Source organism: Dendrobates tinctorius, unplaced genomic scaffold (assembly GCF_039654945.1).
Source record: "Dendrobates tinctorius isolate UK_male_01 unplaced genomic scaffold, ASM3965494v1 ptg000058l, whole genome shotgun sequence".
Lineage (NCBI taxonomy): Eukaryota > Metazoa > Chordata > Amphibia > Anura > Dendrobatidae > Dendrobates > Dendrobates tinctorius.
The window spans coordinates 1799892-1822591 of record NW_027361726.1 but is presented as its reverse complement, the minus strand read 5'-3'; the positions used below and the strand labels follow the sequence as shown (position 1 = coordinate 1822591).

Sequence of the window (22700 nt, the reverse complement as noted above, 5' to 3'; positions counted from 1 at the left end):
CCTGGTGAGGATTCACAAGTCTGCCGTCACATAGGGTGACGGCAGACTTGTAACCTAAGGCCGCACAACCCCGATAACCTGTGGCCAGGTATTACATTTTTAATGAAAGGGAATAACACCTTTAATCATTCTGATCTACATTCTGGGTACTGTTTCCGCAGCAGAACCCGACCATCACCGGATGTCTATATCTACTGCTCATTTTCAATATAGAAAATCCTGTTGAAACTCAACAAGCTCCATGCTGTGTAATGCGGATATTAACGCTGTGGAAAATCTGAAGAGGCGTCCAGTGTGAACCAGCCAAATACAGATTTTTTTTTTTTCTTGCATAACCAAAATGTGAAATTATCATCTTCACTTGGTCAAATGTACCACATACATAATAAAATATACTACAAAAATGATATAAATATTGAGCCTTTATTACATCTCGCCGTATAACAGAAGCAGCATCAAAGATTACAAATAAAGATTAAACATAGAAACGTCATCAACCTTTACATAAAACACTATCAAAATGAACTACTAAAACAAGAGATTAACTGCATAAACCCTCACCTTGCCAGTTCGTCAGTGCCTTCACAAGCCAATAATATGGCTTCTTGAGACAGGTCTGCTATAGTGTGGTTGAGTGAATTAGTCAAGTGCACGGCGTGGTGTATGGAGGTGTCATGAAACTCGATGTCGATGGCATTGTCTTGTTCATCATTGTAGCAGCGGATTACACCGATTGAGTTCCACATCTAAAGAAAAATAAAGGAAGAGAGTTAGGGTATGTGCACACGCTGCAGGTTAGCCTGTGGAAGTTTCTGCAGAGAATCCGCATCTCTTGGCAGAAAACGCAGGGAAAAACGCTTGCGGTTTTCATGCGTATTTCAGTGCGGTTTTGCTGTTTGGATTTGTTGGTGTTACTGGGATTTTATTCGGTTGAAATGAATCCTTGTGTTGACAGAGAGAAAAGCTAATGAATAAATAAATATGCCAGACTGGAAAATGCTGCTGCGGATCCGCAAAAAGAATTGACATGCTGCAGAAAAAGACATGCTGCGGAAAAAAACCCGCTGCAAATCTGCACGGATTTTTCCACAGCACGTGCACAGCAATTCTTAATTTACCATTCACTAACATTGGTTGTGCACTACACTGCAGATTTGATGCAATTCTGCAAGTCAAAAAACGCTGCAGATCCGCATCAAAATTCGCAACATGTGCACATACCCTTAAAAAGACACCAAATGATGAAGCATGTATAATCTTTTAAAGAGAAGCTCAACCCCAGAAGACAGGGTGTAATAGAGGGGCATAACACTGCACACAGCGGTCCTGGAAGACCAAAGCCAACTATAATACAGTCTTTAACGTGGATGGTCACATATAATACTGTATTTTCTCCTAAGTTTTGAGAAGTTTTACCTTTTGAGGATCTCCATGGTGTCTGCAATCTGCACTGACACCTACTTTGCTATAAATTTAGCAGACTTTGCATATATCAACCTGCACTTACCATAAAGCGGTGTAACAGATGTGAGGGTGTAGAGCCCGGCTGGAAAGGCTTTTGTGGAGGAGTTGGCATTGGACCACTATAAGAAGGCTTTGATGGATACAGAATAACTTGGTCCTTAATAGATTGATCATCCTGTTCCCCGTCTGGTTTCTCAGTTGCTTTCAAGGTTGGCACATCTAAACAGAAGCAGAAAAAAAATGGGTGGTTGTGAATAAAATGCCAAGATGTCGCATCCCTGTCAGTACTCCGTCAGTAGACACAAGGGCCCACTAATCAAATGACATTAATATAAAGCTTACAGTGATCTGAAACGGCTGTCGGGGCACTGGCGAGGCGGCTGCCCGAGCACAGGCGACGCGGCAGGTGACATTACGGTGTGAGTGTAGAAAAAAAAAAAAAGCATCTGACCGCACTAGATGAGGTGTAATGCTCGTAAACACTTTTTTTGGTGCAAATTCAGCCAGACATTTCTTTTTTAGCTCCCCCAAATGAGATAAGCTAGAGGTTTCCTATTGTAATTTTCCTTATAGAGATTACAATCCAAATGTGGCACCTAATGAATCATCATCATCCAAGATGGCTCGTTTTTTTGCGTGACCAGGCGTGGGGGTGATGATGTCATCGTCGTCTTCATTTCCTACAGAAGGCTGATGATCCATCATATCTCCATTTAGGAAGTCTTCGTCATCATCACCGTCGAAAAGCTCGTCATAATCTTTTTTTGCAGAGCTGGTCACCTGTAGAAGGGAACCAGGTAACAAAATATTAACATTTTGCAACTGTATCACTCAATGTGCAAAACATTTTAATCCGGATTAAAGCAGGTTTTGATTTTTTTACTTTTTTTTTTTTTAAATGGCGATACTACGGACAGATGTCACAGCCTTTTTTCGAACCTCTCCATGACATCCGCAGCACATGTACAGTTCATGTCAGAAGTGGGTGTATGGAGCGGAGCCCACACCATACCAGGCAGGTGATGGCTGTTATTACAGCTAGGACCTGCTGCTAACAATCGCTGGTGGTGTGATGCTCCAACCACACCATTCATTGTACTGGAAGGTGGAAAAGACCCTTGGTAGGTATGAACATTTTGATCAAAAGTACAACCCGTCCTGCAAAAAACAAGCCCTCATATGTCTATGTGGACAGAAAAATAAAAGATATGGCTCTGTTAAGAAGGGGAGGCAAAAATAGAATCAGACTTACCGGTAATTCGGCTTGTAGAAACCTTCCACGACAGCATAGGAGGAGCACTAGGGGGGGGGACAACGGCCTGAAGAACTTTTCGGCCAAAGACTAGATCCCTGTTGGACACAAGGTCTAATCTATAGTGTTTAGTAAAGGTATGTAAGGAGGACCAGGTTGCTGCCTTACAAATCTGCTCTGAAGATGCGCCTGCCCTCTCAGCCCATGAAGTAGAGGTAGATCGTGTTGAATACGCTTTGATCCCTGCAGGGGGAGTGATATTTTGCGCCAGGTATGCTTCAGAGATAGCCTTTTTAATCCAATTGGCAATGGTGTCTTTGCCACCTTCTTTCCTCTGTTTGGACCAGAGGTATGGATAAATAGGTTGTGGTTGATTCTATAGGGTTTGGTATACTCCAAGTAGTGGAGAATTATACGTCTTACATCCAGCGTATGAAACAGCTCCTCTTTGGAGTTTGCTGGGTTTTTGCAGAATGAAGGAAGAATTATATTTTGAGATCTATGCAAGTCGGACACAACCTTCGGCAGAAAAGACGGATCAAGGGAGAGGACTACGGAATCATCTCTAATGGTTAGGTAGGGTTCCCTGATTGAGAGTTCTCCCACTCGCCTTGCTGAAGTTATTGCTATAAGAAAAGCCATTTTATAGGTGAGGTGTTGAGAAGTACAGGATGACAGGGGCTCGATGGGTGATTGAGTGAGTCCCGTAAGTACCACATTCAAGACCCATGGAGGAACAGCAACTAGTTTCTTTGGATGTAGCCTAGCAGCTGATGTCATGAATCTTCTTATCCACCTGTGGTTAGCCAAGTCACAGTCAAACATAGAGCTTAATGCGAGTACCTGTACTTTCAGTGTGCTAGGTTTTAGACCTAGTTCCAGCCCCATCTGTAAGAAATCCAGGATACGGGAAATGTTAGGGTTCTCTGGGTCGGGCAGACCTGGCAGATACCAGGAGGAGAACTTTTTCCATATTTTATTATATATAGCAATGGTGACCGGTTTCCGAGATTTCTGGAGGGTTTTTATTACCGCCTCTGATAGCCCCCTGGTCCTCAGGATCTAGGCTTCAGTAGCCAGGTCGCTAACTTCATACCCCTGAGGTTCGGGTGATGCAGAGGGCCCTGCAAGAGGTCGTTTTCTATGGGTAGGATAAATGGCCCGTCTACCTGTAGCTCTGTGATTAGAGAGTACCAGCTCCTCTTTGGCCATAGTGGAGCTACTAGGATGGTTGGAGTTTGATCCTCCCAGATCTTCCTCAGGGTTGCGGCAAGAATTGGAACTGGCGGGAAGGCATATGCTAGATGGAACCTCCATCTGTGGGCGAAGGCATCCACTCCCAGGGATCTGTCCTTGGGATTAAGGGAGAAGTAGTTTCTCAGCTGGGCATTTTCTCCTGAGGCTAGTAGGTCCACCTCCGGGAGGCCCCACCTGTTGACTAGTTTCTGAAAGATTCTTTTGTTTAAGGTCCACTCGCCAGGCTGGATACGTTTTCTGCTTAGGAAATCTGCCTGAAGATTGGCGGTACCCCTTAGGTGGATTGCGGTCAGGGATCTGAGATGTCTTTCAGCCCAGCAAAATATTCGGCTTGAGAGGCTCTCCAAGTTGCTGGATCTTGTGCCGCCCTGGTGCCCGAGATGGGCCACAGTTGTGATGTTGTCCGAGTAGACTCTGATATGATGGCCCTGGACTAGGTGTTTTGCTGCTAGTAGAGCCTCCTCCACCGCTTTCAGTTCCCTGAAGTTTGAGGAACCTGCGCTCACTTTCTGGCTCCATAACCCCTGGAATGGGTGTCGAGACACTACAGCTACCCAGCCTTTTTTGCTGGCATCTGTTGTTACCGTGACTAGGGGGGTCTGGGACCAGTTGATTCCCTTGCACAGGTTTTTGTGATCCATCCACCATGCTAGCGAGGCCTTCACCGCTCCTGGAGTCGTGACCCTCTTGTTCAGGCAGGTGTGATCCCGTTTCCAGTTCCTTAAGATACGGGACTGGAGCTTTCTGGAATGGGCCTGCGCCCAAGGTACCGACTGGATGCAGGAGGTCATTGACCCTAGGATGGACATGGCTGACCTGAGGGTCGGGGGACCTCTGTTCCCTGAATTTTGAGATCCTTGATATTATGGATCTCTGATGTTCCTCCGGGAGGAAGGACATTTGATTCCTTGAATCTAACAGGATTCCTAAGAATTTCACCACCTGGGATGGTTGGATTTGTGATTTTTTTATGTTCGGGATCCACCCTAATGACTGGAGAATATCCAGAGTCTGAGCTACTTGGTATTCCAGGGTCTTGTAGGAGGCTGCTATTACCAGTAGGTCGTCCAAGTAGGGTACAATACATATGCCCTGGCTTCTGATGTCATGATCTTGGAGAATACTCGAGGGGCAGATGATATCCCAAAGGGAAGCATATTGTACTGAAAGTGCCTTATTTCTGGACCTTGCTAGATCGCAAACCTCAGATATTTTCTATGGGAAGGATGGATGGGGATGTGGAAATAAGCATCCTTCAGATTTATAGTTGCCATAAAGTAAGACGGCCCTATCAGAGGAATGGCGGTCTTTACTGACTCCATCTTGAATCTGTGGTATGCAATGTGTCAGTTGAGGCCTTTCAGATTTATTAATATTCTCGCCTCCCCTGTGGGCTTCCTTACTAGGAACAATCTGGAATAATGCCCCCTTCCCTGCTCCTCCACGGGAACCCGAGAGATGGCATTTGACTGTAGAAGCTGAATGCCAGAATTTAGAGCCGGAATCTCCCGAGATGGTAGGGAGGTAACTCTTATTCCCCGCTGGGGGGGAGGATTCGAGTTCCAGCAGTAGGCCCTCTCCGATCACACTGAGGACCCAGGGGCTGCTGGAGATCAACTGCCAAGCGAGAACGAACCTCGAAAGCCTTCCCCCCACCGGGATCGAGACATTGTTTTTCCTGGGGCTGTTGCTGCTGGGGAACCAGGAAGTTCCTGCCTCTCCCTTTAGCATAGCTCCATCTTCCCGTCTTTCCCTTCCCTCGCGGCTGGGATGACTGATTCTGGGGGGCTCGAAAAAGACGCTTTTTTTGTGGTTCTCTGCTCTAGAAGTACCTTCTTTTTATCTGAGGCCTTCTCCAGAATTTCGTCTAAGGCAGGGCCAAAGACATGTTCACCTTTGAAAGGTAAAGAGCAGAGTTTGACCTTAGATGTAACATCCCCACTCCACGTTTTAAGCCAGAGGACACGTCTGGCAGAATTTGACTGTACCATGGCTCTGGCAGAGGTACGGATCATCTCCATTGATGCATCCGCCAGGAAGCCAGTGGCTCTTTGCAAAATAGGGAGGGAGTTAAGGAGGTCACTTCTCGAGGTACCACGAGAAATATGGCTCTCTAGCTCCTCAATGCATAGGAAGAGAGACCTAGACACACAAGTGGACGCAATTCCTAATTTTAAAGTAAAGGCAGAGGTTTCCCATGTTTTTCTCAGGAGGCTTTCTGCTTTACGGTCCATCGGGTCTCTAAGCTGGGACACATCATCAAACGGCAGAACTGTCTTTTTTACCGCCCTTGCCACCTGGACATCAACTTTCGAGATGTCCCATTTAATCTCCTCTCCCTCCAGGGGAAGTCTATGTCAAAGCTCTGAAGGGGCTGAGTAGCGTTTTTCTGGGTACTCCCATTCCTGGGAGATCATATCTGCTATACTTTTTTGAACTGGAAAGCCTGGAAGTTTAGGTCCTTCATATCCCCCAAACATGCGATCCTGTGCTGTCTGTGTAACTGGTTCCTCTTCTAGGCCCACTGCGTACTGCGCTGATCAACTCCTCCACATATTCCGTGGACAGGAGGTACTTTCTAGTGTTGGCCGACTTAGAGGTTCCCGGTTGCTCCCAATTTTCGGATCCTGAATTGTATGATCTTTCAGATTCGGACTCTGAATCCTCTACCTGAACTCTCCGTTTTTTCGAGGGTGGTGAGCCCATAATCGGAGTGGGTGGAGGTGGTGGAGGGGGGGCAGGGCGGCTAAAGAGGCCTGAACCTGATGAGTGACCAAGCTACAGATCTCATCAATTAATGATGGGTGCTCAGCCCTGACTACTTTATCCGTGCAAGCTTGACATAGCTTTTTCTCCCAGTTTGAAGGGAGCTTTGTACTGCATATAGCACATTTGGCTGATTTGCTGGAAGTATTGGTGCTTTTATGGGCAGACTTTTCTCCCTATAAGAAAAAGGGGGAGAAGTATTTTGAGGACTTCTATCCCGAATCGCACTACTAGGACCTACCCCCAGGTACACTCACTGTGGCTGGGGCAGCGCTGGGCTCTGCAGACGCAGGGCAGGAAGACCCGTCCATGCTAACAGGGAATTCTGTGTCTTACATGTTGGCGTCTTCCAGCGGGTTAATAACAGGTTAACTCCGCCCTCAGCGCAATCATTTGTTTCCCCCTCCTCCTCCCTGGGTCCCGGAGCAGGCACAGGAAGCGCTGGCGAGCTCAACGCGCCGGCAACAGGATGGGGGCCGCCATGATAGTGCGTCGTCCACATACCCCGGAAGTGACCCGCGCGTGACGTCACTTCCGGGTATCGCACTGCACGTAGGGGGAGGAGGAGAGACCGGAGAGCTACAGGAGACCTCCGGTCAGGGATCACTGGCCCGCTTTACCCCCCATAGGGGAGCGCGGGAGGGCCAGGAACGGTCCCGAATTCACAGGAAGACGGGAGCAGAACGAAGGAGGGGAGGCAGCGCCACCGACCACCATTGCCCGGCTTTTGGATCTCCAGGTACACTGCAGCAGCCGGCCATACAGCATACCAGACCTCTCCATGCCCCATGGGGGACAGGAAAGACACTGGTGAGTGGGACCTTTTAACCTCTCGTGCTTCCTGTCCCCCATAAGCGCGTGGAGACAACCTCCTCCTATGCTGTCGTGGAAGGTTGCTAGAGAAAACGGAAATTGTCCATGGCGTGAAGGGGTTAAAATTTTGGACATTTAACCAAAAACAGACGTGAATTGTGAAGGAATAGGAACCTAAAGGTGCACGCACACAACGTCCTGGCAGATGTCGGTGGACTGAAAGACGCTTTCTTTCTATATTCGTAGAGAGCGGCCAGAAGAGTCATTGACTAATACAAGTACAGAGACTGAACATGGGCACAACAAGCCGCCATACATAGTAGTGCGCATGTTCATACCTACCAAGGGTCTTTTCCACCTACAAAGAGACGTTCTGTACAAATACCCTGAAGGAATGATTTATAATACTAATTGCTGAATCTACCTTTAGCCTAGTGCTTTTCTGTAAAAAAAACACTGCTGTTTGTGACACCATCCTCATGGAAAGGATTTTATTTCCACAAGAACGAGCGGCAAATCACAATAATCCCAGAAATCCATCACAGCTAAACATTGAGACCCCGCAGGACTTGCCTTGCTGCTGGCTGACGAGCCACCCCCTTGGCAGACATTCTCCAGCACCCCTAAATTGCCCTCATTGTCGGTGTAGGCAAGTTGCGGCAGCTTTGGGTGCCAAGACAGACAACATATTGTAAACCCTTTGTCGTGCAGCTCCCTGGTGAGACAGAAGAACAATCTATGAGAAGTGGTTTCCTTACTAACAGTTAGGCCTCATGCATAGCCGCTTATTCTGGCTCACTCACTCTTATTTTCTTTATTCTTTAGCATGTGGGCTTATAATGTTTCCTAAAAATAATCTACGTCTTGGCCAACTATCTGACCATGAAACAAAAATGCACAATAAAGCCAGACTTCATCCTTTTATTCTTAATGGGAGTGTTGGAAAGCAGTAAAGAGCAGAGCTGGGATGTCTCTGGCGGTCCCATTGAGAATGAATGGATCAGAGATCTCATGATCGAGCATCGCTCCCTTCAGATCACGCTCTTCAGTGTCCAGGATCAGTGAGGGTGCCAGCGTTTGGCCCTTGGCTGGGGGATAACGTCTAATCTTGGGACATACATGTGAAATCATCCAGCAGTGTGGTGTCGTGTTGTGGACGCCCTGTCCTTAGGGCTCCGTCACACATAGCGACTCACCAGCGATCCCGACAACGATATCAACGTGTCAGGATCGCTGGTGAGTCGCTACATGATCGCTGGTGAGCTGTCAAACAGACCTCTTCACCAGCAATCAGCACCAGCGACGCCGAGCGCGCGGCGTCGCTGTGTACTTTAGTTACCAGCACGCTGATGCAGGGAGCTGGTAACTAAGGTACACATCTGGTTTCTAAGGGGCGTGCGTCACTTCGAAATCCGATGTGTACCTTGGTTACCAGCTCCCTGCATCAGCGCACTGGTAACTAAGGTACACATCGGGTTTCTAAGCACCGCTTAGAAACCCTGCGTTTACCTTAGTTACCAGCTCGCTGGTCTCCCGCCTGTCACACACAGCAATGCGTGCTGGCCAGCGGGAGACCAGCGACCAAAAAAATGTCCAGGGCTTTCCATCAGCGATATCGGCGGGGGGGGGGGGGGACGGTTGCTGAGAAGTGTCACACACAGCGATCTCGCTGGTGAGATCGCTATGTGTGACGGGGCCCTTAGTCTTCAGTAGTCACCTTTCCAAGCAGGCTTTACTAATCACGTTCCAAGCCACGATGCGGCCGTCGATACTTCCAGCTACGATGAACTGTCCACAGGGAGACCAAGTCACCACGTTCAGAGGCTGAGATGCAGGAGAAGGAAAATGTCAGGTCAATCTACAGAACACACATGTAAAAAGGGAGCTCCAGACATGAAAAACTGCGGCATAAAAGGTAAAAAGAGCTGGTTGTAGAGAAGCCAAACAGCCAAAATCCCCAATGACACTTCTGGAGGTCATCACTCAGGAAATGTACCAAGACAGAGCCCAAAATAAAGGCTCTCGGTGTAGTGATGCGTGAAATGACAGCACCCATATTACCCTACTGATGGCCTAAATAATAGGTAACTGCCTATTAATATGGTTGTGCATTAGCATTTGGCCAGACACGCAGGTTAAATGGGATAGTACAGGAAAAAAAACAGCGCCATAAACGTCGGCAGGTTGTGTGTGGTATTGCAGCCGAATCAAATATCGGACACATCAAGCAGCAAGCAACAGAGCCTGGTAAGGCGGCACAAAGGACAATATATGGTGGGTGAGCTCGGCAAATAGACGTACCTGACTTATGAAGTCATCAGAGAGGGTAAAACTCAGCATCCACGCATCTCTCTCATAAAACTGAATTGCTTTATCAACTGGAACAGCAAGTAACTGCGGAGACGGGAATACAGACGTGTTACTGGCACTTAGTGGTGTACATGGCGACCTACAGGGAACACTTTCGGAGAGACTGCGGCCAGGAAAGGTTTACTTTGAAACGCTCACAAATTATCAATTATCCTGTATAGGCCGGCTGGGAACTGTCTCAGGTGACTGTTCCGTAGCACGTTCCCCAGCTGACGCCCCGTGGACTGACAGATCTTCCCAGAAGTGGGTGCACATAAGGAGAGATCTGTCAGAGCGATCAGGGTGGGGAGAAGCCGGCCGGGGATCTGTCTCTCTGTTAGTCTAATAAAGGGGTGTGTGGTAATAGGGGGGCTGAACTTAATGAATTTGCTGTATTTTATCAGCAGTTTGCTCCATAAATGTTACCCCCATCAGACGCTGCAGTAACATTCCTGGAGTATAAAACGCAGCCACCGTTCCTCCGCTCTGCCTGCATTGGCTGAGCTGACCAAAACGGTTGTGAAAATATCAAAAGTCCATACAAATTTGTGCAAACTTTGCCCTCGGCAAACATTTCACAACTTTGCACATGTGTTTTCCGCTAGTTTTCTGGTGTAAACACATTGACGCATCGGCCTTGTAGTCCGTGGTTGGCTTTTCAAAGTACGTTTAACTCTGAAACCGCCACAACATGTCAGAGTAAAACATACCTGGCTGCCATCTCAGTCACCGTCTGTCCGTGGCTCAGGCAGCATGAATCTGATAGCTGGTTCCCTCTCACACTCCAGCAGAGTGGGCGGCAGGGGCCACAGTGGAGGAAACAATCAGTGATGAGGACACAGAATTACATCAGTGTACCAGAGTCTGGACGGCCACCGATCATGGAGTGACGGCAGATCCAACACGTGTCATGTAAAACGCGATATGATCGCCGGTATGAGTCGACTCACCTTTCCATTCTTGGGTTGCCATGCCAGACGACAAATAGACTTGGCATTGACCACATCATTGCACTTTGGTAGAAGGGACAAATTTACTTCACAAATCTGAAAAAATGAAAATAATGGCAGTGATCAAATACAATGTTGGACCTTTCCACCTGTGAATACATTACTTCTGTGCATAGGAAATGTACCTGTTCTTCTATGTTCCATATCCTCACCGTCCCGTCACATCCTGCAGATGCCTGGGAACGAGAACAGACCCAAACACCTGCATTGTGAAACAAGCATATACCCGGCTCCCCATCCCACCATGTCCCAGAAAACATCAGGTCACTAACAAGGGAGAAGCAGAAAGACGGAAAAGGACCAATTCAACCTGAAGAGCCACCCTGACTGCTGCAACTTGTGGGGTTTTAACAGCTGGACAAAGGCGAAGACCACTGAGCTTGTCAAAGGGCAGCCATAGTTCCAGGTTGCTTTTAGAGATGAGGCAATCGATTTGGAGGACCCAGTGAACCCTAGCGTACCTGCTGGCATCACTGACAACTCTCTAGATTGATGGGCCCGGCAGGATGCCATGCGTCCCACCACAACGATGATGTCACGTGGGGCTAACAAATTAGAAGAGGCGCTGGGGACTTCAGCAGGTAGAGGCTGTTCGAACGCCGCAGAATACAGACGTGGGCGCTGGACCAGGTTAATGCTCATTTCTAGTTGCTTTAACTGCACTCAAGTATTCAGCATCTCGTGCTGCTCAGCAAGCTATTTAGCATTTTCCCGATGCAAAGCATAATCGTATGTGGATGATAAATTGGATACTTAGCAGACTACATGCAGGGAAATTAATCATTAAAATACTCAGTTAGCAGTAAACTGCTTCTATGGCTGTTGTAACACTACAACTCCCAGCAAGTAGCTACTTCAAGTTGCCATTTTACAACATAAGTTCAGCAGTATACAACAAGAAAACGTACCAAATACTCATCTTTAGGATCAAAGGCAACGCTTAATACTGGAGCGCTGTGTCCACGCAGAGTCTTCTGTACACTGCTGTCTTCCACCTGCACAACCTTCACCAAGAAATCCCTAAAAGAAGAATAAAATACCGTTAATAAAGCATATCTCAACATATAAACGATTAAGAAGGAGCACAGGCTTCACACAATGGTGCCACCAACACAAGGCACGTCACAGCTGGGCCGTAGACACGGGGCACCCAGGCACGGCTTGGCCACCGCCAACATGGGCCACACAGGCACGGCTCTGCTGCATTGAATACTGACCCATTAAGGTCAATAAGCCAATTGTTGTGTGTGATTTTCCACAAGGACTGTTGGTTGCGCAGATAACATCAGGCCGAGGTCACACTTGCGTGTGTGATGTGAGAAACTCGCATCAGTACCAGTGACTGCCGCCGGCGCTCGGCACCGGAGTGTGCGGCTGCATAGAAATACAGTGCCGGGTATCCACGCGCGAGTATCACACTCGCAAGTGTGACCCCGGCCTTATGGCGAGATTCTGGAGCCAGTATACACCAACACCTTTTCAATGAGTCTGTGAAAAACAGAGAAAGAAAACATCGCATTCAGATGTAAGACCTGTCTGTCAATCACTGATGATACAGACGAGTTATTTATCTTTCAGTTGAATTCAGCCTTAGGCCGGTTTCAGTCGGCTGTATTGAAAAAAGTCATGTCCGCATGTGCGAAAATTGGCTACACTTTGTGCCAGTGCTGCAGTCAGAGTGCATGCTACAATTTGGTCTCAAAAGGACTAAAATATATTGTGAAGCGCAAATTGTATTCTTCCCATAGCAGGTCCATGTGGAAAATCAGCCTTGTGCACTGGCACACTGGGTGTGTGCTGTCCATGGCGAACACAGACCACACACTGACCGCGTCTACTCATCTGAACGAGCCCTACGGCTGAATTCACACACTGACTGCAGTGCTTGGACAATATATGTCTATGAGGCTGCTAGTTATGGTCACGGCACTCAAACAAGCACCACAGCCCCTTCGGATAGGGGATCAGTGAAGATAAAAGAGTGGGACCCCATCAATCTGATACAGACGGCCTACAAGAAGGCTAGGCCATTAATATTGAACGCAGCACTTATGCGCATGATGCATTGTCACTTACCCGGAGCCAGCTGCAATCTTAGAGCCATCAGTGTTAAAGACTACGTGATTAGCATTGGTGGTGAACCGAGTTAGAATCCCATCCGGGTCGCCAGCGGGAAACGTGTGCATCTGAATTGCATTGTTGGAAGATGCTATGACCACTTTTCCATCCTGATTAAAAAAAATAAATAAATAAAAATACCTACAAGAACAAAAATGCATTACATGTGCAGGTAACTCTGGAGGTTCTCAAAAAAAATTAATAATGATTGTGCACACAATGTAGTGTGAACGGAGCCTTGACAATGTGTAATAAAGGGGTTGCAGTGTGAATTACACCCGTCAATCTAAACTTTTCCAGGAATGTTCTCTACTAGCATGTTGGTTTCTATGAGGAGGTCAGTGCGGATCTGGATGCTGGTCGTGCACTGATGTGATTTATCGAGACAACTGATCCTGTACCACATAACAGCCTTATACTGAAGCTACAGAAGACGGGACTGGGGGAAACTATATGCAGATGGGTAAGGAATTGGCTAAATGACAGGAAACAAAGAGTGGTCATAGATGGTACATTCTCTAAATTGGATATAGTCAGCGGTGGGGACCGCAGGGATCTGTACTGGGAGAAGGGGGGCCGCAGGGATCTGTACTGGAGCTCTCATATTAGACAGGATGGAGGCCTCTGCTATATTGCACAGGATGGAGGGGCCTCTCCTATATTACACGGGATGGAGGGCCTCTCCTATATTACACGGGATGGAGGGCCTCTCCTATATTACAAGGGATGGAGACCTCTCTTATACAGTTGAGGCCAAAAGTATTGACACCCCTGCAATTTTGTCAGATAATACTCAGTTTCTTCCTGAAAATGATTGCAAACACAAATTCTTTGGTATTATCTTCATTTAATTTGTCTTAAATGAAAAAACACAAAAAGAATTGTCCTAAAGCCAAATTGGATATAATTCCACACCAAACATAAAAAAAGAGGGTGGACAAAAGTATTGGCACTGTTCGAAAAATCATGTGATGCTTCTCTAATTTGTGTAATTAACAGCACCTGTAACTTACCTGTGGCACCTAACAGGTGTTGGCAATAACTAAATCACACTTGCAGCCAGTAGACATGGATTAAAGTTATTATTATTTATTGTTATAGTGCCATTTATTCCATGGCGCTTTACATGTAAGGAGGGGTATACATAATAAAAACAAGTACAATAATGTTAAACAATACAAGTCATAACTGGTACAGGAGGAGAGAGGACCCTGCCCGCGAAGGCTCACAATCTACAAGGGATGGGTGTGAATACAGTAGGCGAGGGTAGAGCTGGTCATGCAGCGGTTTGGTCGATCGGTGGTTACTGCAGGTTATAGGCTTGTCGGAAGAGGTGGGTCTTCAGGCTCTTTTTAAAGGTTTCGATGGTAGGTGAGAGTCTGATATGTTGTGGTAGAGAGTTCCAGAGTAGGGGTGATGCGCGAGAGAACTCTTGTATGCGATTGTGGGAAGAGGAGATAAGAGGGGAGTAGAGAAGGAGATCTTGTGAGGATCGGAGGTTGCGTGCAGGAAAGTACCGGGAGACGAGGTCACAGATGTATGGAGGAGACAGGTTGTGGATGGCTTTGTATGTCATGGTTAGGGTTTTGTACTGGAGTCTCTGGGCAATGGGGAGCCAGTGAAGGGATTGACAGAGGGGAGAAGCTGGGGAATAGTGGGGGGACAGGTGGATTAGTCGGGCAGCAGAGTTTAGAATAGATTGGAGGGGTGCGAGAGTGTTCGAGGGGAGGCCGCTGAGCAGGAGGTTGCAGTAGTCAAGGCGAGAGATGATGAGGGCATGGACTAGGGTTTTTGCAGATTTTTGGTTGAGGAATGAACGGATTCGTGAAATATTTTTGAGTTGAAGTCGGCAGGAAGTGGAAAGGGCTTGGATATGTGGTTTGAAGGAGAGATCTTAAGTTGACTCAACCTCTGTCCTGTGTCCTTTTGTGTACCACATTGAGCATGGAGAAAAGAAAGAAGACCAAAGAACTGTCTGAGGACTTGAGAAACCAAATTGTGAGGAAGCATGAGCAATCTCAAGGCTACAAGTCCATCTCCAAAGACCTGAATATTCCTGTGTCTACCGTGCGCAGTGTCATCAAGAAGTTTAAAGCCCATGGCACTGTGGCTAACCTCCCTAGATGTGGACGGAAAAGAAAAATTGACAAGAGATTTCAACGCAAGATTGTGCGGATGTGGAATAAAGAACCTCGACTAACATCCAAACAAGTTCAAGGTGCCCTGCAGTCCGTGGGTACAACAGTGTCAACCCGTACTATCCGTCGGCATCTGTATGGTAGGAGACCCAGGAAGACCCCACTTCTTACCCCGAGACATAAAAGAGCCAGGCTGGAGTTTGCCAAAACTTACCTGAAAAAGCCTAAAACGTTTTGGAAGAATGTTCTCTGGTCAGATGAGACAAAAGTAGAGCTTTTTGGGCAAAGGCATCAACAGAGTTTACAGGAGAAAAAAAGAGGCATTCAAAGAAAAGAACACGGTCCCTACAGTCAAACATGGCGGAGATTCCCTGATGTTTAGGGGTTGCTTTGCCGCCTCTGGCACTGGACTGCTTGACCGTGTGCATGGCATTATGAAGTCTGAAGACTACCAACAAATTTTGCAGCATAATGTAGGGCCCAGCGTGAGAAAGCTGGGTCTCCCTCAGAGGTCATGGGTCTTCCAGCAGGACAATGACCCAAAACACACTTCAAAAAGCACTAGAAAATGGCTTGAGAGAAAGCACTGGAGACTTCTAAGGTGGCCAGCAATGAGTCCAGACCTGAATCCCATAGAACACCTGTGGAGAGATCTAAAAATGGCAGTTTGGAGAAGGCACCCTTCAAATATCAGGGACCTGGAGCAGTTTGCCAAAGAAGAATGGTCTAAAATTCCAGCAGAGCATTGTAAGAAACTCATTGATGGTTACCGGAAGCGGTTGGTCGCAGTTATTTTGGCAAAAGGTTGTGCAACCAAGTATTAGGCTGAGGGTGCCAATACTTTTGTCTGGTCCATTTTTGGAGTTTTGTGTGAAATGATCAATGTTTTGCTTTTTGCTTCATTCTCTTTTGTGTTTTTTCATTTAAGACAAATTAAATGAAGATAATAATACCAAAGAATTTGTGTTTGCAATCATTTTCAGGAAGAAACTGAGTATTATCTGACAGAATTGCAGGGGTGCAGCAAAAAGCAGCCGACAGCACAGCGGAAAAGTGGATGCAGGTTCAAAGGTTCATGGACCCAAATGAACAAATGTCCATATAAGAAAAAGGAACAGCATCCAATCCAGGTGAAAAATCGTATCAAATATTTATTCTGCCCGTATAAAATACGTTTCGGCCATATTGCGGCCTTTTTCAAGTATATGGAAGAATTGCCGGGGTGTCAATACTTTTGGCCACAACTGTAGATAACTTAGAGACAAAATGTACAATTGGTGGAGAAAGGTTGAACTTGATGGACAGGGTCTTTTTTTTCAACCTATGTAATTGTAACTATGTAAGGCCAGGTTCATACGTCCTAATATTTCAGGTACCGGAAAAAAAAAACGGTACCGGAGATGTCAGTGTGTGTAAGGGTGTGTTTCCACAGTCCAGATTTCCAGCGCTTTGGACGTAGCGGAAAGCCTTCTCCACCGAAAGCACAGCCCCCTTTTCTATGCGCGGTGATTCCACAAGTGTTCATTGAACACATGCGGAATCACCGCATCTTATCCATAGACTATTGACCACTTTTCCATCCTGATTAAAAAATAATAAATAAAAATACCTACAAGAACAAAAATGCATTATGTGTGCTGGTAACTCTGGAGGTTCTCAAAAAAAAATTAATAATGATTGTGCACACAATGTAGAGTAAACGGAGCCTTGACAAGGTGTAATAAAGGGGTTGCAGTGTGAATTACACCAGTCAATCTAAACGTCTCCGCAAGATATAAATAGATATGCTGCACTCTATAAAGACGCGCCGCATGTCCGGATTCGTGAGTGTGTCACCCGCATTTTAGTACGCATAGTGGAAACGGGATTTCTTAAAATCCCCTCTACTATGCTGTAACATCTGGACGCTGTGGATTAAACACTGCGGCTGTACGCAGCGTTCAATCCACAGCTAATCCTGATGTAATCCGGGCCGTGGAAAAATACCCTAATACTTGTAGCAGAAGTGTAGCAACCATGTGCCGCATCAGTACCACACGTACCAGCGCCTGGTAATCAGCGGTACAGTAAGCGCCTGTTCCCTGGCACCGGGTGCTGAAGACGTCTCTCATCATTTTCCTTTCTCTGCCGGCAATCAGCGCGAGCAGGGAAGAATGTTGAGTTATATTCAAACTCATAACAGTGAGAGAAGGCAGCGGCTGATGGGACAATTACTTCAATCAGCCTACACCTGCTGCCGCAAATAACTGAGAACAGGAGTGGCGGATGAGAGTATTCATCACCCACCGTCTGCGCAATAACATAAATTAATTAAAAATCTGGCATGGGTTCCCCTGTATTTTCTATAACAAGCCAGGCAAAACTCACACAGCCATATTCAGCACTCGGTGCTGGGAACAGCGCTTACTGTACTGCTGCTTCTCAGGCGCCGGGACGTTACACACGGATGACATCCCAGTGTGTCATCCGTGTGCGGGATGTTTTGAGGCCTGTGCTGCCGCTAAAAAACGTATATGTTTACATGTGGGTCACATGGACACACGGTCCGTGGAAACACACAGACATGTGCACAGCAACATAGATTGCAATGTGTCTATGTGTGCAAGCGTCTCCGGTACGTGTGCGTGTGAAAACTGTAACCACACCTACGAGAGACATGGACGTCTGAAAGAGGTCTAACAAAGAGAACAGGAGCCGAAAACATGACAGTAAATAAGACGGTTATAGGGACATAGCAAAATTGTGCTTACTTTTAAAGCAAATGAATGCGCCTTTTCTCCAACACTGATGGACTTGGGGTCATCGTCCTCTATATTTTCCCAGATGCGAATGTCTCCATCACTGCCACAGGTCACCAGACAGCTGGGAAGCAATGAGATGAATGTTACGTGCTGCGCACAGCCTTCCGGGGTGGATATAAGCTCGGAGCAGGAGCTCACATTTACCATCCATGTGTCACCCACATATGCTTCAAGATCAGCCTATAGGCTATAGTGGGTTCATGTGCGAGATGCAGACGTCTGAATAAGGCTTATAGTACATACAGGTGCTTCTCACAAAATTAGAATATCATCAAAAAGTTAATTTATTTCAGTTCTTCAATACAAAAAGTGAAACTCATTATATAGTCATTACAAACAGAGTGATCTATTTCACGTGTTTCTTTCTGTTAGTTGATGATTATGGCTTACAGCCAATGAAAACCCAAAAGTCATTATCTCAGCAAATTAGAATACTTTATAACACCAGCTTGAAAAATGATTTTAAAATCCGAAATGTTGCCCTACTGAAATGTATATTCAGTAAATGCACTTAATACTTGGTCGGGGCTCCTTTGGCATCAATTACCAATTACTGACTGCATCAATGCGGCGCGGCATGGAGGCGATCAGCCTGTGGCACTGCTGAGGTGTTATGGAAGCCCAGGTTGCTTTGATAGCAGATTTCAGCTCGTCTGCATTGTTAGGTCTGGTGTCTCATCTTCCACTTGACAATACCCCATAGATCAGGGGTGTGCAATTAATTTTGCCATGGGGCCGCATTTGAAATTGGGATGGTGTCAGAGGGCCGGACTAATATAATTAACTCAGTTGTACCCAATACTATACATGTATATAATATATAGTATACATATGCTATCTTTTCATAAACAAACAGTATGTTAAACAATGCAAAGATTTACAATACAATGAAAATATGGACCCTTGCCTGACGTAAAAACCCAGTCCAAACCCAAACACCCAGTCCAGTCCCAGTCTAAAGTAATTGATGCTAGCCTTACATTGCACCACAGTGTTCACTCGTCTGCTTGCAGCAGTATAGATCACACCACGCCTTCACGCCTGCACATTTTAGCAGAGTTGGAGGCGTGGTGTGATGTATACTGCTGCTAGCAGACGCCACCAGCGGCATCTACACAGCCCTCTCTCAGACCACGCCCTCCTCCAGCCTCGACCAGTCAGCGCCGCAGGTCTGGTGTGTGGGCGGTGCACTGGAGGCAATGTTTCTGCGCCGCTCACAGGAGGTTGGGGTCCGCTCCGCTCACCGCCACGTCTGCCGGGACTCCTCTGCTTCCTGCTTTCCTCATGAATGATTCATGAGGAAAGCAGGAACCGGAGAAGTCCCGGACCCCTCCGCGGGCCGGTCACAGGGAGTGGGCGGGCCGGATGCGGCCCGGGGGCCGCCCCTTGCCCAGGTCTGCCATAGATTCTCTATGGGGTTAAGGACAGGTGAGTTTGCTGTCCAATCAAGCTCAGTGATACTGTTGTTTGTAAACCAAGTATTGGTACTTTTGGCAGTGTGGACAGGTGCCAAGCCCTGCTGGAGAATGAAATTTTAATCTCCAAAAAGCTTCTTGGCAGAGGGAAGCATGAAGTGCTCTAAAATTTCCTGGTAGACGGCTGTGCTGACTTTGGTCTTGAGAAAACACAGTGGACCTACACCAGCAGATGACATGGCTCCCCAAACCATCACGGATTGTGGAAACTTCATACTAGACCTCAAGCAGCTTGGATTGTGACCTCGCCACTCTTCCTCCAGACTCTGGGACCTTGATTTCCAAATGAAATGAAAAATTTACTTTCATCTGAAAACAACACCTTGGACCACTATGCAACAGTCCGGTTCTTTTTCTCCTTGGCCCAGGTAAGAACCTTCTAGCGTTATGTATTGGTCACGAGTTGCTTGACACAAGGAATGCGACACTTGTAGCCCACGTCCTGGATACGTCTGTGTGTGGTGGCTCTTGAAGCAATGACTACAGCAGCAGTCTACTTCCTTGTGAATCTCGGTTGCTTGTGCACCCTTTTCTACCACACTTTTTCCTTCCATTAATATGCTTGGATACTGCACTCTGTGTACAGTCAGCTTCTTTAGCAACAACCTTTTGTGGCTTACCCTCCTTGTGGAGTGTGTCAATGACTGCCTTCTGGACATCTGTCACCTCAGCAGTCTTCCCCATGATTGTGGAGCCCACTGAAACAGACTAAGGGACCTTTATAAATGCTTAGGAAGCCTTTGCAGGTGTTTTTTTTGTTATTTATTCTAATTTCCTGAGATAATGACTTTTGGGTTTTCATTGGCTGTAAGCCATAATCATCAACTAACAGAAATAAACACTTGAAATAGATCACTCTGTTTGTAATGACTCTATATAATATGAGTTTCACTTTTTGTATTGAAGAAGTGAAATAAATGAACTTTTTGATAATATTCTAATTTTGTGAAAAGCACCTGTATATTTAGGCTGGTCCGAGTGCACACTTCCACATCCGATCCAGAGGCTCTCTAGTTGGGCCGTCAATGTCAGATGTGTGAAACGGACCACAAGGGATGAACTTTTTTTTTTTTTTAACAAGGAGTAAAAGTGTTTACCTTCCAGTTTCATCGAAGCAAACATCTGTGTGTCCCTCGAGGTGCGCGTATCGCATGGGCTTCTTTTCGACAGGCATATTCTGCAAGACAGGTGACATTTCAGCATAGATCTTGGAACAAACTAAAGCAGCATGAAAATAAATAGGCAGGCTGTGATTAAAAGCTACAAAATAAAAAAAAATAAAAATAAGCAATGTACGCACGGAATCTTAGATGGTGTCACGGTCAACTAGTTTTAAAACTGTGTGAAAGCAAGAGAGTCGACTAAACCACATCACTGTACAGCAGAGAACCAACATACGCTGCAGCCGACGTGAGCGCCAGGGCCATAAAGTCTCCTTATAATGATTTCGTTTTTTAAGACTGAAACTTTCCATCATTTCTTTCACACACTTTTTTTTTTTTTTTTTAATAATTTTTGGGGCTTTTCAGAAACATCATGAACTTGTTTGTTTGTTTTTTTTAATAATCAAAAAACTGCATTTCATATATATATTTTTCTTTCTTACTTATTTTGACTAAATAAATCTTATTTTTACAGTAGTTTTTTGCCTCACTCCCACAAAGAATTGCAAAGGATGGGGGGTAGTGGGGACAAAAAAAACTTAAAGAAAAAAAAAAAAAGTCAATGGGCAAACAGATACTTTATTTTCTACTCCTTCTCGGCCTCATGCCATGTACAGCAGGCCGGTCAGCAAGTGATGGCCATTTAACCCCTTGACGACCCGTGACGTACATTTACTCCATAGGTCTCAAATGAAAGTATGATCCGGCTCAGAAGCTAATCCACATCATACGTGGCAGATATCGAAAGAGCGTGCGCCGATCGCTGCAGTTTCACCATTTCAATCTCAGACCGAGGCATTTAATTGACAACATGGGTCACCATGGCAATCGGGGGCCTGCTATAGACGCCCCCTATCATCTAGAACCCATTTTGCAAAAATGATTATTTTTTTAGCCCCAAACACAGGGGCTGCAGAACAGGAAAAACAGAAGTTTAAAAAAGATGGCCAATCCCTTTAAAAAAGATTTTTGGATCCAGTCAGGGGGACAAAGCAAGTGACAGTGTTATTCCTGGCAACCAATCAGATGTCGCGTCTTATTTCTCGCAGGAGTGATGTACAGTGTGAGCAGCCACCTGATTGGTCGCCTCACTATTCCTCTTTATGAGCATCCATTGTTTCCCCAAGAAGACCATTGTGGAGAATGATTGACAGAGGAGGCGGACGGGTCAGGTCGGGGAGGATGACGGGTCGGGAAAGCTGACGGATCAGGTCGGGGAGGACAGGTCGGGAAACGCTTCCGCCGGACGCTTCATGGCAGTTTCGGCAGAATACGCCATAGTAGCGCTGCTTGCACACATATAACAGTACATGGGGAACAACTCCAGTAACATCACATTATTACACATTCCCATGTAATCTCATCACAGAACCCGGGAAGTGATAATAACCCCAGCCCCAACACCCGATCAGTGACAATGAGGACAAGTCACACAGAAACCGCAGACAATCGCACATACCGGGTGTCGGCGCCTACAGACTCCGCGTTTTCAACTTTCGCGCGTAATTTGCAAGTTGTTAGCGGGAATCCTAGTGACCGGAAACAGGAAGTTGCGTTCCACGACGCGTTCCAAACCTCGCTTCCAGAAACCACACCCTTAACGTAAGGTATTTTACAGTGATGTCACTACTGCGCCAATCTCGTGTTAACCGTTCCCCCGCTGGATAGTCTCGGTTTAGCAGAGCGCATTAAGTAGAACAACCGCAAGCTTTGTCCTAGCAGTTGTCACCCAGCTGCTGGGTGCAGCACCCCCTATGTGGCGGATCCTCGTACTCCAGATCATCTGACTACGCAGGATTTGTCTGTTACCATGGTGATACAAAGGCCTGCATTGTGGCTGTAGACACGAAATGACAATCTGTTCATAAACATTTTATTGTTGTTTACAACCCAATTACGGTATTTATTTATTACCGAATTTGCCACATTTTCTTTTTAAGGAAACAACCCCTGCGAAGTTATGTGAACAGTCCACAAAAATGGCCATACCCCCAATAGCTGTATGCACTGCACCGCGGACCCTTGTGGTAATGGAGTCAGGTTATCACTCGCTCGCCCAGAGCAAACAGCGCGGCTGTCACGTCTTGCAGAGCT

The 22700-nt window shown here is 46.4% G+C and overlaps 1 protein-coding gene across 2 annotated transcripts in view; it reads right to left on the bottom strand.

The window, feature by feature from the left end:
* WDHD1 (WD repeat and HMG-box DNA binding protein 1) overlaps positions 1-22221 on the bottom strand; it is a 72586-nt gene extending 50365 nt beyond the window's left edge. Inside the window, exons 1-13 of one of the 2 annotated variants that reach the window (XM_073577933.1) lie at positions 22066-22221; positions 20541-20620; positions 17918-18029; positions 12988-13139; positions 11820-11931; positions 11037-11087; positions 10852-10947; positions 9854-9946; positions 9270-9376; positions 8126-8267; positions 2061-2244; positions 1508-1683; positions 562-746 (exon numbers count right to left, since the gene is read on the bottom strand). In XM_073577933.1, the coding sequence (XP_073434034.1) occupies positions 562-746; positions 1508-1683; positions 2061-2244; positions 8126-8267; positions 9270-9376; positions 9854-9946; positions 10852-10947; positions 11037-11087; positions 11820-11931; positions 12988-13139; positions 17918-18029; positions 20541-20617 (1487 nt within the window). In that variant the 5' untranslated portion in view covers positions 20618-20620; positions 22066-22221. Of the gene's footprint in view, positions 1-561; positions 747-1507; positions 1684-2060; positions 2245-8125; positions 8268-9269; positions 9377-9853; positions 9947-10851; positions 10948-11036; positions 11088-11819; positions 11932-12987; positions 13140-17917; positions 18030-20540; positions 20621-21681; positions 22044-22065 lie in introns of those variants that run through there. The other variant, XM_073577932.1, reaches the window with a different exon arrangement.
* Positions 22222-22700: the final 479 nt, after the last annotated feature.